This window comes from Asterias amurensis, chromosome 3 (assembly GCF_032118995.1).
Source record: "Asterias amurensis chromosome 3, ASM3211899v1".
Taxonomy (NCBI): Eukaryota; Metazoa; Echinodermata; class Asteroidea; order Forcipulatida; family Asteriidae; genus Asterias; species Asterias amurensis.
In genome coordinates this window covers 13,160,749-13,177,996 of record NC_092650.1, presented here as the reverse complement: position 1 = coordinate 13,177,996, position 17,248 = coordinate 13,160,749, and the positions used below count along the sequence as shown (strand labels likewise).

The 17,248-nt window shown below is 37.6% G+C and overlaps 1 protein-coding gene across 10 annotated transcripts in view; it reads right to left on the bottom strand.

Annotated features, from left to right (window-relative positions):
- Positions 1 to 4,007: 4,007 nt before the first annotated feature.
- LOC139935239 (protein CBFA2T1-like) overlaps positions 4,008 to 17,248 on the bottom strand; it is a 110,721-nt gene continuing 97,480 nt past the window's right edge. For 6 of the 10 annotated variants that reach the window (XM_071929748.1, XM_071929738.1, XM_071929742.1 and 3 more), the window contains 6 exons: positions 16,726 to 16,904; positions 15,026 to 15,270; positions 11,484 to 11,566; positions 10,051 to 10,321; positions 7,372 to 7,562; positions 4,008 to 5,182 (listed from right to left, as the gene is read on the bottom strand). In XM_071929748.1, the coding sequence (XP_071785849.1) occupies positions 4,850 to 5,182; positions 7,372 to 7,562; positions 10,051 to 10,321; positions 11,484 to 11,566; positions 15,026 to 15,270; positions 16,726 to 16,904 (1,302 nt within the window). In that variant the 3' untranslated portion in view covers positions 4,008 to 4,849. The remainder of the gene's footprint in view (positions 5,183 to 7,371; positions 7,563 to 10,050; positions 10,322 to 11,483; positions 11,567 to 15,025; positions 15,271 to 16,725; positions 16,905 to 17,248) is intronic. The other 4 variants (XM_071929739.1, XM_071929740.1, XM_071929741.1 and 1 more) reach the window with 4 other exon arrangements.

The window sequence follows — 17,248 nt, the reverse complement described above, 5'->3', positions numbered from 1 at the left end:
TGTGTGTCAGCACTGTATACTCAGTACTTTCCCCCGAGTCCTGTGAAAAAATTTCACAGGCATGTTACTCTTGCCTGTGAAATTCCTGTGAAAAAATTTCACAGGCATGTTACTCTTGCCTGTGAAATTCCTGTGAAAAAAATTCACAGGCATGTTACTCATGCCTGTGAATTTTTTTCACAGGACTCGGGAAAGTACTGAGTATACAGTGCTGACACACATCGGTGTATGGGTAAAAACAAAACAAATTAGTAATGTACATTTAAAAAACTGTTTAAAGATGTTTTCAATGTCTTCGTTTTGCTTCTGGCTAAAATATTGCACTAATGATTTGTCAGCACATTGTGAACTATGAATGAAGTTACATTTCTAGTGTGTGAATGAACCATTCCCAAACAAATTGTTTGTTCTAATTTGAAGAAAAAAAAGAGTAGTAAATTTGACCAGTCAGTTTCAGAATTTCAAATCGTAAACATAATAAAAAGCTAAAACAAAATGAAATAATTTCAAACATAATAATTTTTGTGACCAAATTCTAAAAACCAAAATAAAATAGTGCTTAATCAAGAAGAGTATGCATTTTGATGCAGCATGCAGGAAAGGGTGTGTTTTTTAACTCATCGTGAATTAATTGAACCCCAATATGGGCCAAGTTTATGCCCTTCACCATTATACAGCAATAGCCTCTACCAGCTGTCACTCAATTAACACCTGGTAACCAGGAACACAGCTGTACATGAGACTAAAGGATTATCATGTAAATAGGATGCAAATACAATGTCAAGTGACCTCCCTTCTATACAATGCCATCTGTTTGCAGACACGTACTCACAATCAAACAACCTTTTTATGGATGTGTACAAGAAGTTCACTCATTTTTGTAATATCGTTTGTAAGCAAACCACAATAGGACAAAACATGTTCATTCCCCCATGAAAAAAAAAACCCTACAAGCAAAACAAAAACAGAACATACAGAGACATAAAGAATGCTTATAACTGTATGCCCCAGATTCAGAAGACTGCTTTAGGACATGACAACAAGTCAGCTGGGCTCTTGTTATAAGTTGCAAGGAACAATAGTAAAGGGTGAATGAAGGCCCAAGATTAAGCCCAGCATAGTATGGTCTTAGTGTTGGGGTTAGACGTAGAGATAAGAGAAGGTCAGTCTGCAGCTGGCTCTAACAGCAGGTGGTGCTCAACTCCATGTCCTCACATGTCTATCATGGGTCCTGGCTCTATGGTCTATCAATTTAGAGAAAGAAAAAAACCCCTCCAAAACACACAATACAAGTTATGGCAACATTCAATGGCAAGGACATACAAGTCTATAATGAGAACGCGGCAAGGAAAGCTTTGCAAGAGGAATGGGCCATACTATACTTGGGGGCAGTTGGTTTTAAACATAGATTAATTATATTACTAACCTGGATATTACCAAAGCTATAAACAACATTCAAAAGCAAACTGACTTCAGTAGAATAGTTTCATTAATAATTATTATGAATGGCAACAGAATTGTTTTAAAAGTGATAAAGATTGTTTTCACTTTTGAATGGGGGAACATTTTGAAATTTGAGGGAAAAAAAATAAAAAATTTAATAACAAAGAACAAATCTTTTACAAGCTACGCCTAAATAAACATATATATATGGCTCAGTTTTACTGCATTATAAAGGGTTCCTGCTTGCAGCTAACATCCATAAAGTAAAAGGACAACACTTGTTCCCGTTTAAATATAATGAAAACCTCTCCTTTAAACTAACAAAACTCAGTGTTTATTTATGGGAGCAAAACTAAATCAACAGAAAATTCAGGGAAATAACTCAAGGGATTTGTTATCCGTATTAGTGATTGGATAAAAGCTGATTTCTTATCACCTAATGCTTCCGGTGATCATATCTTGCGAATCTTGTTGTAGTCCCCATTAGAGAAATATTCAAACTATTAGGGAACCCATGACTCAATTGGAATCAGGCATATCATTATATATGTAAGCCCCCCCCCCAACTATGACCTATGCAATGTATTATATTTTAACAAGCACTCAAATTTAAGTGTGTTGTTGGCTGTACCTTCTAATATAAAACCTCATCAGTGCAACTATCCAAAGGTTAACGACCTAGACTACAGAACCCACCCCCTCACCCCCAGGCTCTTACAGACTAGTCAGGGTGTACCATTTTTTATATATTTTCATATCGGGGAAAAAACGGAAGCTGGCTTATAACATTGTATGAGAAATGGTTTGGCCCAGTGACGGCAGCACCTGTCTCAAGTACAAAGGGTCGTGACTAGCCTATTGACTAGGCTATAGGAAGCAGGTGCTGGCTTGCAGCTGCACAGGAAGACGTAAGCTAATGACTGGCGGGCGGGCGGGCGGGCAAGGGGGGGAGAAGGCACAATCTAAACGCTTTACACGTGATGGTGCGCTACGCTTGCCTGGATGTATGCAAGATGTAGATAAGAAGAAGGAAACTAGCCTGGCATTGAGTCTGCATGCAGCTCATCTGCCTCAGTGGGGAGGCAGAGAGGGACTGAGTCTCTGCTCAGCTGCTGTAAGGTGCAAAAGGGTCCAACGCAGACGCAAGAAAATGAGGGGCCTGTAAGAATAGGCATAGGGTTGTATTGTAATCCCTTCAATGGAAGAATAGGGTGTTAGCTTCCACTGCGCACTGGTTCAATCACTGCTTCTGGCTAAAGTGTTATTTGAACATACTCAAGACTGCATCCACCCACACTTCATCGCACAGCCTGTTTTTTTTTTCCCCCCTTCACAAACCCTTTCTGAATTGAATTAATTTTGGGCAGCAATTTAAGAGACAACAACAAAGTGGGTGTTGGTGATACAAATTGCTCCTCATTATATTCAGCAATATTTGATGTAAAAGAGAGCATACAACTCGTCAGCATTTACAGATGTGTTAATACTGACCAACATGGTGCATAATACCAAAGGGACTGAAGTATTAACTGCGCTTTTTAACAACCCCCGATTCTTTAACTTCCAAAACTAAGCTTGAATTGACATGTCTAAGTCCTGAATGAAAAAGTATCAATACATGTTTAACCAATTCCAAAAGATAGGTGCAATAAAATTTTCAAAGAAAAATCTGTCACTTTAAGGCAAGGTACTTCGTTGGTGCTGTTTGATTAAATATACAAAGATAAACTTATCCCCTCAATTGACATTTGAGCAACTACTTTGCCATATTTTGATTTGATACTGAACATTCCTCCTACTTCTTGTTTTAAATAACTGTCTGAAATGAACCAGTCGGCTAGATAACTCTTGTTTATATCGATAGAATCTTATATTTATCCAATCATCAGCATAACAGTTTTATAAAATTGTTCTTTTCCCTTCTAAACAACTTAAATGTATCACCAAAATACTGATTTTTAAATGGTCTAAGTCCTGAATTCATTTGTCCCTACCCGACTTTACAAATCTTTTGAATTCAGAAAAAATGTATTTCTTGTTTTAATGAATTTACTATAGTAAAAAAAAAAAGATTATGAATTTCCCTGTTTTTCAATATTTTTACCTGCTGAGACGTTTAAAATGTAAAAACAAATCATAAAAAAAAAATCATAAAAAAAACAAACAAACATAGATTGGACCCAATTAACATACATACAATGCAGATTTAATGTCATAATATGGAGGCATACCCACTGCCTTTTCACTGCCATTATTTTACACTATCCCTATTTATGAAAAACATGTATTTGACATTTATCTCCGGCCATTGAGTTACTTTAGCAGACGTCATTTGACTATCCATCATTCTATTTCTATGTGTGTGCTAGCAGCAGAGCACTCTTCCTGAAGTAAATGAGGCATATCCATAGTGTTATATAGAAATATGTCTTGCATTATGGCTGAGTCATGTCTACAAGTCAATACAAACCATATTACGCACAGCTTCATACAACACCCTCTCCGAACCCCCGCTCCTGCCCCATCCCCTCCTGCCCCGCCCCTTAGTCCCCCCCTCCCGCGACAGTTACAAGAATGAACTACATCCAAATATACCTGGACTCAACCAACCCCAATAGACCTCATGCATGAACGTCATCCCGCGACCATCTTAGTGGGAAAAACGGTGATGAAACAATCGAAACGCACAGATTTGTACGCGCGGTGCACATAATGGGCCAATGAACAACCTCCTTTTGACCACTAGGTGAGGGCACCCTAGTGAAATGACGTCGTGTGCATAAGGTCTATAGAGGGAACAATACAATAAGAGCCATGGTTCTATGCTAACTGTTTTGAAATAGCATCAAAACAGTCTCAGACAACATCTTAGAAGAAGAAGAAGAAGAAGAAGAATAAGGGGGTGTGGTCAGCTACACTGGAGGAGAAATGTGGTCTAGTAGACATGCTACCAAATCCCTCAATCTGAAGTAGTTGTCATTTATTGTCCAGGGTGAGTTATACTTGAAGCACAGCATGTGAATGACAGCCTACAGCAAACACAAAAACTCTACACAAATTAAGCCAACTTGGTCAGTCCTATCTCCATCCATTACATGGGTTGCCAGACTTGGAGATTACAGCAAATTTTATACACAACGGTGAAGCTGGCAAGAAAGCAAAAATACTCTTTCCATATATATATATTTATATATATATATTAGTTATTTCTCTGTATTTACATAGTACAAAATGCAGACACAATGCGCAGTAGATGGGAAAAAAACATGCTGAGATCCACAAAGGATAAAGTCAAGTCTTAGCAATGTCTCAAGGAATATACACAGAGTACATCAAACATCAAAGACGTATGTCTCATCTTCCAATGATGAACCATGTTGAAGTGTCAGGTATCCATGTTTTTTTTTTACCGTGCTGTTTCAGTAGGAACTGATGGTATGGCAGCGGGAGGTGATCCTGCAACAGCAGAGATATTAGAATGACTAGATCCAGCAGGACTTGCTGCTGCTGATGATGAAGATGCTGTTATAATTGCTGGTGGTTTACTGCCACTACTACCTGCTGCAGCTGGTGTTGGTGTACCATCAGTACGACCCGACGAAGAAGCTTGTGCTGCATATTGTCCACATACACGATGGTGTGTTTCCCAGTCTTTATGCTGACAGAATGACCCGCAGTACCGAGCAGTGTTACAACCACTGCAGGTCTCATTTGCCTTACGTCCACAATTCCAACAACTCTATAGAATAAAAAAAAAAAACAATCAGCAAAAAATATTCTACATCATAAAAGGCAGTGGACACTATTGGTAATTACTGAAAATAATTATTGGCATAACACCTTTCTTGGTGACGAGTAATAGGGAGAGGTTGATGGTATGAAACATTGTGAGAAACGGCTCCCTCTGAAGTGCCATAGTTTTCGAGAAAGAAGTAATTTTTCACGAATTTGATTTTGAGACCTCAGATTTAGAACTTGATGTATTGAAATCAACCATCTAAACACACACAACTTTGTGTGACAAGGGTTATTTTTCTTTCATTATTCTCTCGCAACCTTTGATGACCAAATGTGAAGGCTAGTCTTTGACAATTACCAATAGTGTCCACTGCCTTTAAAGGCACCAGACACCTTTGGTTATTGTCAAAGACCAGTTTTCTCACTTGGTGTATCCAAACATATACATCAAATAACAAATCTGTGAAAGTTTGGGCTCAATTGGTCATCAAATTTGCATGAGAGGAATGTAAGAAAAATACTCTAGGCTTCAGGCTTGAAGTCTTTTATTATTTGAGTGAGAAATAACCTCTTGTTAAACAGCTAAATTACTTAACAGGGAGCCATTTCTTAAAATGTTTTATACTATCAAGAACTCTCTATTGCTCATTACCAGGTTAGTTTTCACAATTATTTCGAGTAATTACCAATTGTACAGTGCCTTTAACATGAACAAACTCTTAAATATAAACGGGGACAAATAATCCTTTTGAAATCATTTAATAATAATATAATATCGAAGTCTTATATAGCGCACGTATCTACCAAACAAGGTACTCAAGGCACTGAGTATATACAAACTTTCAGAAAGATAGGTTATTGCAGTGATGCATTCTGAGACCCAATAATTTAGCACCTTATAAGGGTTTACAAGGTGCTACGGCGCATTAAGCAGCCACAACCAGGAACACCGGGGCGAACCCCTTCTCTTTTTGATAAGTGCACTGGGTTCTTTTACATGCGTTACACAACACATGGGACCAACGGCTTTACGTCCCATCCGAATCCTTCTCTAACCACACTTCTCAACAGTTGAATTCCCATCACTGTGGAATATTAAATTCTTGGAACTATGATGAGTAAAAGTTACTCCAAAAGGTCAAACAAAAAATACAAATATCAAGATTTGCAATCTACTATGTTTTTTTACAAACAGATCCACAATCTATCAACGTTCTCCAATTATTGTTGCAGCCAATTTCACTGTGAATGAGAGCAAGCGAGTTAAGCTCAGCTATCAAGATTATGAGGTGAAATAGTTCACTGTTAACATACATCATTTGTTAGGTATGCAGTGCAGGTGGCCAATTCCCACATCCAAGTTTTACAGTCTGTCTTTTCCCATGAAATCCTTATCAGTTATCAATAACTTGTTATTTAAAGATAAAATGCAGCATTTGTAATGTTGCTAAAACCGCTTTGCTGTGTAGTGTGGAAGTGAAGTCAGGATGTAACATCGCTAATGCTACCAAAAACTGCCGATTTTACACGTATGCATAAATTACCCTCCAGATTTGGAAATGTTGTCTTGATTGTACCATGGCTACATTCTTTGATTGTTGATCAACAATGCTCGATCAAAATTATAATTATAATTATTTTATTGGTTCGTTAAAAATTCAATCATTGCAGCTCAAGGGCTAAATTGAGTTTAAAAGACATACAACATGAAAAATAAAATATAAGCATTAAAAAGGGAATAGTTCACATTTTGTTTTTTTTTAAAGATTATGTACGATAAACAAAAATAATTGGATTCCAGCTCCATAAAAAAAAAAAAAAAAAGTAGTAAAAAATTCAACAGTTGAGAAGTGCGGTTAGAGAAGGATTCGGGTTGAAAATACACAAGTTTAAACCAAATGACATCTATGTATGCAAAATAAGACTAATTTCGATGGACATATTTTTGCAGTTCTGAAATTTGTCAGAAGTGCAAATGTAAGTTAACTAGAAAAGCTTTATACTATAGCTAACATCCATAGCTAACATCCATCAAGGCTGATTTACCATGGCAAATGACAAGCAATATTTGTGTTACATAACCAGTCTATGATGGTGTGTTGGGAGGGGACGGGGGACGGATATGTGGGAGGTGGGACACCACGGGGTGGGGGCTAGGATGGGAGCAGAGCGAGGGAGGTCGTTACTCACCTCACTGGAATCTTCCTGATGATTGAGCATAGAAACCACATTATCTGCTGCTTGCCTGCGAGCATCCACCACAGCCTGGTCAATCTTAGCCCTCTCAGCATTCACCATCTCATTGGCTTTCTGTTCTGCAGCTGCAACAGCTTTCTGCAGCTCGGAGACGGCCTGGCGCTTTACCTCATTCACAGCTTCTTCTTTTAAAAGAAATAGTAATTATAGTTAACAAACGCACCCAATTGGGAATATTCAGTCAATAATTTAATACAACTTTTAAAAATAAAACCAATTTGTGTGAACTATTTGGGAGCAGGGTACCTCAATATGGCAAGGACCATATGGTACTACTATCTGCAAATTGCCAATAAACATGGCTTCTATTTTAAGCATGGTGTTATGAATAGCCTGGTAGCACATATCAGCTCAGCCATAACATGCTTGGTCTAACAAAATACCTGCCAGCCATATGTCTCACATGCCTCATCTTTTTACCTCATTTTTTTTTTCTGGGACAAGTTGTCCAAAAACAAGAAATCTGGACAACGTGAGGCAGTTGTCATCTGTGGAACATTACAGTAATTGCCAGTGGGGTGTTTTGTTACTAAAAACCATTTTTTTTTTTTCAATCCATCATTCTTCATCTGAACTCATAACATGTTGAGATTCAGAGCGAAATGACTGCCAGATGTCTGGCATATCCCAGGATGCCTATAAAAACGGCCTGTCAGCTCTCCAAGTTATTTTGTCCTAAAATGATTGAATGCACAGCAATGAGTGTTGATGTGCAGCCTGGCACAGCTGTGTTTCATTTTACCGACAGCAAGGAATGGCTGTGGTAGAAGACTAAGCAGTGTATGGGTTGCAGGGTTCATGCCCAATACTAGTACGGTCTGCACCTGGATAAACAAACCTGACCCCGTTACGCTTACCAGGGACAAATTTAGGCTCTTTTGTGTTTTATGTTGAAACCAGGCAATAGCTTTTGGCACACGTTCCAAGGCTCTGCATTTAAACCATTGCATTCTGGAGTTTGTACACCTTTAAATATTATTAATTAAAAAAGGTTGGTATTTTTGTAAACCTTTAACAGCATTGAGTTAATTAAAGTGTGTTAATCAATATGCTTACAAGATGTTAAAATATTTGTGGACCTTAAATTTTAAGAGAAAACAAAAAAGGTAAACAACCTGATAGTATCAAATAAAAATTAATAAGCATTACCGCTTATGTGGCACATATGCAGGTAGGCTTAGTCCAAATTAAAAGATAATAGATTCATTTGCATTAACAAAAATTAATTAAATTTGCATAAATTTGCATTTCAGAATAGATGTCACTTTTTAAATACATTTTGTTTGATGGCCAGAGTGCTTTGTTGATGTAATAAAACGTGGAATAGGAGTATTTTTTATTCACAGTTTCTTTTAAAATCAAATGATGATTCAACAGAATTAAAAACTATATTTTTCAGGCTAGAAAATTTCAAGGTTGACTAATTCATGTTATGATGTAAGCATGCAATTTTCAGTAACATGCTAAGCTCAATACAATACATTTGTATGGACTGGGAAAAGGATAACCCTGTTTCAGCCCTAGGAGTAGGTGGCAACGGACTCTGGAAAAAAAATAATTGTAGCCCACACCTTAAAGTGGCCTTCAGGCCTTGTGTCAGGAGACTTGCAGAAAAAATAAAAAATAAAAAAAATAAAAAAATACAACTATTGTGTTGTACATGTACATTGTTGTCAATGATACAATTATAATTTTCACCGACGGCAATTGTCCTTTCTGTTTACATTTGCTGATTAATAAAGTATTTTAAATGTATTGTGGAACAATTAGGACAATCTAATAAGCACAGCTTCTGTTTAATTTTCTGGCTGGACTGATGGCTGTTGTTTTTTAATAACATATGTTACTTTGTTCAACTAGGTCTACCATTCACCAATACCAATTAGGCAATAAATTGGTCAGTATAAAATTAAATAATACTGTTTGATTGTATGGTGCCGATGCCATATGGCAATCTACCCAAGGTTACGCAGGGATTATGCATGAGTCCTACCAGGATAACTCTTTTACAACCCCCGGGAACAATGTCCACAAGGAGTCAGAAATGCTGGTTTTTAATTATTTACTTTTTTTTATGATGATTAATACAATTTTAAACAAGTTATCTTCTCACGGTTTTGATGAACTGAGTTGTTTTGAGATGTATAATACATTCAGCATGCAAGATGTATTTGCAAATGGAAGGATTAAACCACTGTTACGATAATTGAACCCTTCACCATTATCAATACACAACACTTTGAAAAAATGACAAAACATGCTCTGACAGATCAAATAGTGCCCCAAATCCCTTATTTAACAGCATCTTCAAAGACTCACTTGGGTCATGGACCTTTAATGCCTTCATGAAAAAAAAAACAAAACAAAAAAACAAATGAAAAAAAGAAAAAGAAAAAAAAAATCAATTATTAGAATCATTTTCTTCTTTTTTAAACACTTTGAACCGCGTGGAACATCTACAGCACAGTGCTGCTTTCTATTTCAAGAGATATTTCCCTCCTAACTGTATCACAGTCATGAAAGCCCGGGGTATAAAGGACACTGTTTGATCCGTCATTTTTCAACACAGACACAGACATAAGAAAAAGAAGCCTAGTCTCTTAGGACACACACCGAATGAAAGATGTGGGAAAGTGCAATCACCGAGTCTGAGAGTGTTCCTGGACATACCAGTCCTTCGCTTCACTTCCGAGACACGTTCCTCATTCTGCCGAAGTGAATGGGTCATTATCTCTCCAGCCCGTTTCTTTAAATCTTGCTCTGTGTTCTCGGTGTGACGGCGCGCCCATAGAGAGAGCTCCTCCCGGTCCTGAATGCTGCGCTGGTGCAGCACAGCCAGAGCACGTTTGGTCTTTTCTACCATGCCAACAATGCATTGTAACATCTGAAACAAAATCATTCATGAATCGGGAATCTTAACAATGGGGGTTCATGTTGCCATACAAAATGGATGCTATAGGCTAGATTCTACTTTTTCAATGAAGACCTTGAATGATAGGCTCTGAACATGGATAGTAAAATACAATTTCATGGAATGGTTTAACATGTCCGTGAATCAATAACAGGTAAGGTGGAAACACCAACATTCATCATGAAATATTTGTACAACTGCCATCCCAAAATCAAGGTCTAGGCACAATTATATTTCCCTCAAATGGAAGTTTCTCAAGCAATATAATTTCTCGTCATCAATTCCATCCGCTCTGATAAACATTACAAACGTGATAATTCATAACCAAATCTCATAATGCTTGTAATAAACAAGCAGTATAGTCTTGAGCCTCCACTTCTATGTATACTGCCAGACTTGGTTTATGTCAGACATAAACCAAGTCTGGCAGTCTGGCAGTATTCCTGTACTACATATTTCAACTTCATGTCCACATAGAAAAATCAGAAATAAAAGAAAACAATGTAAGATGAGGAATATCCAGCCCCATAGTTATCTAAACCTCCGCTTTGCACTGCACCTCTACGGCTTCAGCTACGGCTTCAGCTTCGCTAACCCATATATTCATGATAACCTATTTGACCCAAGCTAAAGGGATTGGATATTAATTGACATCTAGTAACCCTATATGAAAATATTGATAATAAAAAGTCTAGTATGTTGACTTGTAGTGGGATATCCTGCCTCTACGCTTCAGCAATCAGACACTAACAATATGACATTACCCATTGGGATCAACCACTTCCCATTCATTATAAACACACTCAGCCACATTAACTCCCCGTATTAAGGCAGCCATTTACACCGCTCAATTTCAGTGTCAACAATATCCACACAGTGGTTTTCCCTGTAATAGGACACTTCCCTCGGCTCTTGAAAGATGAAATGGCGTATCTCCGTTCCCGTTTCATCGTCATCCAATTGTTGTAGTCGAGCAGAAGATTCAACAGTGGAAATCTGAGCACAGATTGCGAGATCAGATTCTACAATCTTACCAGATCATCATACAGGAAGTATCTGTATTGTTTTGCCTCATACGAAGCTCAAAATAACAACGTTTTGTCTTCAGGTTGAAGTCTCTAGAGAATTGACTCACCGTGTCAACGTGTTTCCAGTCATCCTCTATTCGATCATCGAGAAACATTTGGTCAGGGTAGACGTGCTCCCTTGCTGGAAAACCTGTACGTAAAACAACAAATTAAACTACATAACAACCCATAGACATATCTTAAGCTTTTCCTTATCTTCAAATTGCCCACAACTGAAATATCACAAGCATACATAGTTTATTGTTATTTTGTTAGTATTATGTGCTACTGTAATACAATCACTACCTTCACTGCGCCATCATTATGGAAATGTCTTTATGTTTTTAAAAAGCCTAAAGGCATGAAAAATGCATTTAACGAATAAGAAAAAAAAGTGAAAGGAAAAAAGGATTAAGAAACACCAGGGTTAAATGTGATTGTGATTAACCGCTTCTGAAGTGACAATACAAATAGCAAGTCACTTTGCTCTGTTCACTAAGCCTAACTCAACGTATGAACGCATTTCAAGAAAATATGCCAAGAGCTATCTGTGTTTTAATTAATGGATCCAATGGATGGACTTAGCAGCGTACGAGGTTCCAGACATGCAAGCCACGTGCTGTTTAGCAGCGAATAGCCACATGAATAGCTGTGAATCCAAGCCTGCAGGTGTGTACCTGGTCTTGTTAATTTGAGCCCCCCTGATCCGGTTACATCTTCCATATATGGCTGCTATGACTTAGTCTATTCAAGGAACCATTCAATATATTCATGACTGCCTATATGCTTGTAATGAATTCACAGATTTACTTACAGCACTATAATACTGTATTGTTAGACACCGTGTGTCCAAATGCTTTTATAGCGGCAACAATTTGGGTTCTTTTGTGCACAATTAAAAAAATAATTAACATGCTTTCAAAATACATGTACGCAGTTGACATAAACGATCAAAGTTGATAACAATTGTGTAGTTATACTTCTTAAACTCTTTAACTGTAATTTTGAAAGCAATATCCTCAAAAATTTCCCTATTAATAATACTAATAACATGCATTTATATAGCGCTTAATACAAGGTTTCTAAGCGCTGAACAGGAAGTGTAAGATAACAAAAATTACAATTAAAAGTGGGGTGAAATAGCAAAAACTATTTTTCACCTACTGTGTATTCATTCCCTAAAACATATTAAGAAGCTGTTTTTAGAGTAATGGCATCATGCACAAATCTGTTTTGACCTGAGCAAAGAAGGTTGTTAAATGCAATTTGCGATTGCATTTATAAATATTTAGAATTTTCTGCACTTCAGAGAGCTTAATTTCACTTTTTAATCACTTAAACTTGGACGTTATTTTGCGAATCTTTCAGCTTGTCCATCGTCGGCATGACAAGCTGTGACATCAACCCCGGAAATGAGAGATTTTGGCATATCACTTCAAGATTTATACCGATAATTTATACTTCACTAGTTGCAAAAAAAGATAATTGAGAATTACCTGCAGAGGAAATTGCCTGATCAACATAGCTTAATTGCCTTCATAGTATGTATAATGCATGCCAAGCATATGGGAAGGCACACGTGCACACATCACCTTTGACCTTTAGATGACTAATGGACTTTTACACTAAGTAACTGGATTTGCAAAGAGGCTGTTTAAAGCCATTGGACCCTTTCGGTAAACAGTGTTGTCCAAGGCCCACACTTTGTGTACCTCAACTTCTATATCAAATAACAAACCTGTGAAAATTTAGGCTCAATCGGTCATCGGAGTCGGGAGAAAACAACGGAAAAACCCACCCTTGTTTCCGCGCGATTCGCCGTGTCATGACATGTGTTTAAAATAAATCCGTAACTCTCGTTAACGAGAATTTATATTGTTTTGCTGTTTTCTCAAAAAGTAAAGCATTTCATGGAATAATATTTCAAGAGAAGTCTTTTACCATTGCCTTCTGTAAACCCTGTAAGTTATTTGTAAATCTGTGAACTTTTTTTTTTTTTTCGGAACCAAAAGGGTCCAATGGCTTTAACTTGATTACTTAATTTTAGGTTTATCAAGAAATAACCATTCTTAGAAAACCTCTAAATGGTTCAATTAGATTAGCTCTCAAGTTAAATGGAACTCTGTTGGTTCTAAAATTGACACATGAGCGGATGGTTCGAGCGACAATCTAAGCTCCCCTTTTATATCACAGGAAGGATACAGCTACAAAGAATAAAAGACTTCAAATCTGGTCTTTATCAACATGTAGGGCAGGTCCAATAATAGCATCCTTTTATGGTCTTTGTACAAAAACCAGGCCAATTGATCCAATACAAAATTACATGTATCAGATTTCCATACAGGGATGCATAAATCCAGTCTGTATGCCAGACACACATGTTGACTGAAACTGATCCATCAGTTCATGTTCAGAGATGAGATTTGGGTGAATGTGAACATTCCCGAGAAGTGTCTTTTGGGGGCCTGGGGTTAACCTTATTCTCGACCCGAAACCTTCCAGATGTTTTCAATTCAAGAGGTTTACAAACTGTGCATAAAGAAAGTTCTGAAAATCTCCACAAACAACCAAACATGAGGATTGGACAAAATCTGTATTGGTGACTGCTTAAATACTTCTTTCCAGAAAATTTGAATGGATTTTGTACACATGCTGAAATCAGGGAAATGCCTACAGATGCCTACATTATATGACACCAAAACTCTCCCCTCCCACAAAGTATCAGGCCTGGAGTTACACTGAGGTCATGACCTCTGATTGTCCCTGGTATTTGCCTTGGTGTCCCTTCAAAAGTTCCCCACAGACTTGAGATTTTTTTTTCAGTGGAAGTGCCCTTTTCAAAATGAAATTGGCCCTGCCCACCCACAGATGAAATGCTAGGACTCCAAATTTGACAAACATACTTCTTGAGGGGCCTTGACAATAGATTCCCAATATGCAAAATTTCTAAAATGTCGGGTCAGTCTGGTAACACTCCAGCAGTAACTCATAGAAAAACTGGAACATGTTAAAGGCAGTGGACACTATTGGTAATTACTCAAAATAATTATTAGCATAAACCTTTCTTGGTGACAAGTAATGGGGACAGGTTGATGGTATAAAACATTGTGAGAAACTGCTCCCTCTGAAGTGCCATAGTTTTCGAAAAAGAAGTAATTTTCAATGAATTTGATTTTGAGACCTCAGATTTAGAACTTGAGAGGTCTCGAAATCCACCATCTAAAAACACACAACTTCGTGTGACAAGGGTGTTTTTCTTTCATTATTATCTCGCAACTTTGATGACCGATTGAGCTCAAATTTTCACAGGTTTGTTACTTTATGCATATGTTGAGATACACCGATGGTGAAGACTAGTCTTTGACAATTACCAATAGTGTCCACTGCCTTTAAGCTTATCTGGCTTGTTCAAGAAAGCATCGGGTGCATACTGAGCGCTATTTTATATAAGAAGCCACTATTATTATTGTTATTATTATTATTATTATTATTATTATTATAATTATTATATACTTTACAAGAAATACTTTGAAAGTGTACAGATAGTAGTAAGTTGTTAGCAGATTATGCAAACACTATCTTCATTTAGGGACAAGCAAATACTACTCACTATATCCAGGGTGTCGTTCCCGCTCCCTCTCGTATCTCTCTCTTGCCATCTCTCGCATCTCTCTAGCATGGGCAAGGTCCTCCATACGGATTTGATGATGAGGCATGGCCGCCGGAGGGTAATGGTTAGGGGCTTGAGGTGGGGTCGTTAGATGAATACTACCCGGACTCACTGTACAGTGTCTCTTGGGGAGAGGTACCTCGGTCATGTGATCAGCCCCATTCTCTTTTGGTCGACCCATTATTCTGTAGATACAAACAATTTAATCAGGGTTAAGTCAATTGCAGCTCCAGAAGTTACAAAAATGGAAAGACATGTGGAGAAAGGTTTACAAGATAGTCATGACAATGGACATTGGCAAAAAAATTCATTGGTCAATAATGAAGGGAGACATTCTCATCTCATCCGCGCTTGTCAATATTTAGTACATTTGCCTATATCATTATTAAGAGAGGCAATGCAATGCCTTTTAAGAGAACTTCATAAATCGAGCTTAAGAAGCCGCATGTTAGCGATAAATTCCCATTACATTGTCAACTTTAATCATGAATTTCATCACATTATCTAGCCGAGATAGGAAATAAAGTACAGAGACTTTGGAACTCCTTTATCATCTTGAATTGAATGATCCATTATAAGGTATCATATTTCAGCTCTGCAAACCTTACAGTACACTGTACTTTGGTCGCCTGACAATGGAATCACTCAAATACACACAACAGGTTAACCCACACTGTCCCATCTTCTCAAAACAGTATTGAATGCTCATCAAACAATTTGAAGTCAGTATTTAAGTTTAAGTATGATATTAACTTTTAAAACCAACCTTTGAGAAAAAAATCCACAGAGAAATAAGACTGGATACAATAATGACCGTGAACAACTACCTAAACTTTACAAATAGGAATTGGAAGATGAGCCTGCTAATAATTGCAATTTCGCTTAAAGGCAGCGGACACTAATGGTAATTGTCAAAGACTAGCCTTCACAGTTGGTGTATCTCAACATATGCATAAAATAACAAACCTGTGAAAATTTGAGCTCAATTGGTTGTCGAACTTGCGAGACAATAATGAAAGAAAAAACACCCTTCTTACACGAAGCCATATGCGTATAGATGGTTGATTTCGAGACCTCAAGTTCTAAATCCGAGGTCTCTAAATCAAATTGGTGGAAAATTACTTCTTTCTCGAAAGCTATGGCACTTCAGAGGGAGCCGTTTCTACAATGTTTTATACTACCAACCTCTCCCCATTCCTCGTCACCAAGGACGGTTTTTATGCTAATAATTATTTTGAGTAATTACCAATTGTGTCCACTGCCTTTAAAGAAAAAACTGGTACTAGTTTGTCGTATTACAATTACATTATATGCTGATGGTTTAATTCTTTGAAATCTTAATAATTTGACAGACATCTTTCCCCAAACATCAAACGCGTTCATGAATTGCAAAATGACAATTTTAGAAGGCAAATTTTTTGTGTATATAACAGCGGAAACAAACGAATAATGATGCGCTCATTGCAAACTGAGGTTCAGCAGATTGACAATCTGGTCTTTACCAGACTGTACCGCACTTGCACAAATAATTGGTCATTATCGGTTGTTATGGTTGTTGAAAAAAATCACAAAACACTTGACTCCAAACTGGAGAAATAAAAATAATTTGAGAAGGACATGATCTATGGACTGCTGATTACCTGTCATCAGGTGTTCTTCTTTTACCATTCTCATTAATATCAGCGACTGCTTCTCCTTCTACCGGCATGGTCTTCCCATCCAGAATCTGTTGCTCATGTTGCATGTAATACTGGGACGGAGTCATCTTAGCGATGCGGGCACAGTGTATTAACTCCCTCTGGAGGAGGGAAAGATTGGCCTGATGGGAAGAGCAAAGTACAACCAATATTAAACGTCTGTTAACCTTTAAGATTGCTTAACAATTCAGCTGGAAACTGTCTAGCATCATTCAAAATCAGCCAGACTGCAGTAAAAAAAAACCAAGGCCTGAACTTTGATAACATAAAACATAATGTGAGGATTTGGGGTGGCATGAATTCAGGCCTAAAAATAACCAAAGGGACCCACAGCAATAGACCCTTCCCATGAAATATGTAAATTGCACATAGCGCGTGCGCACTAACGTTTTGGTTGGCAAACTGAGGGAACATCGCGCTGTTTTGTACATGGGTAATGGGTGCAGCACGCAGACGCGATTGCGCA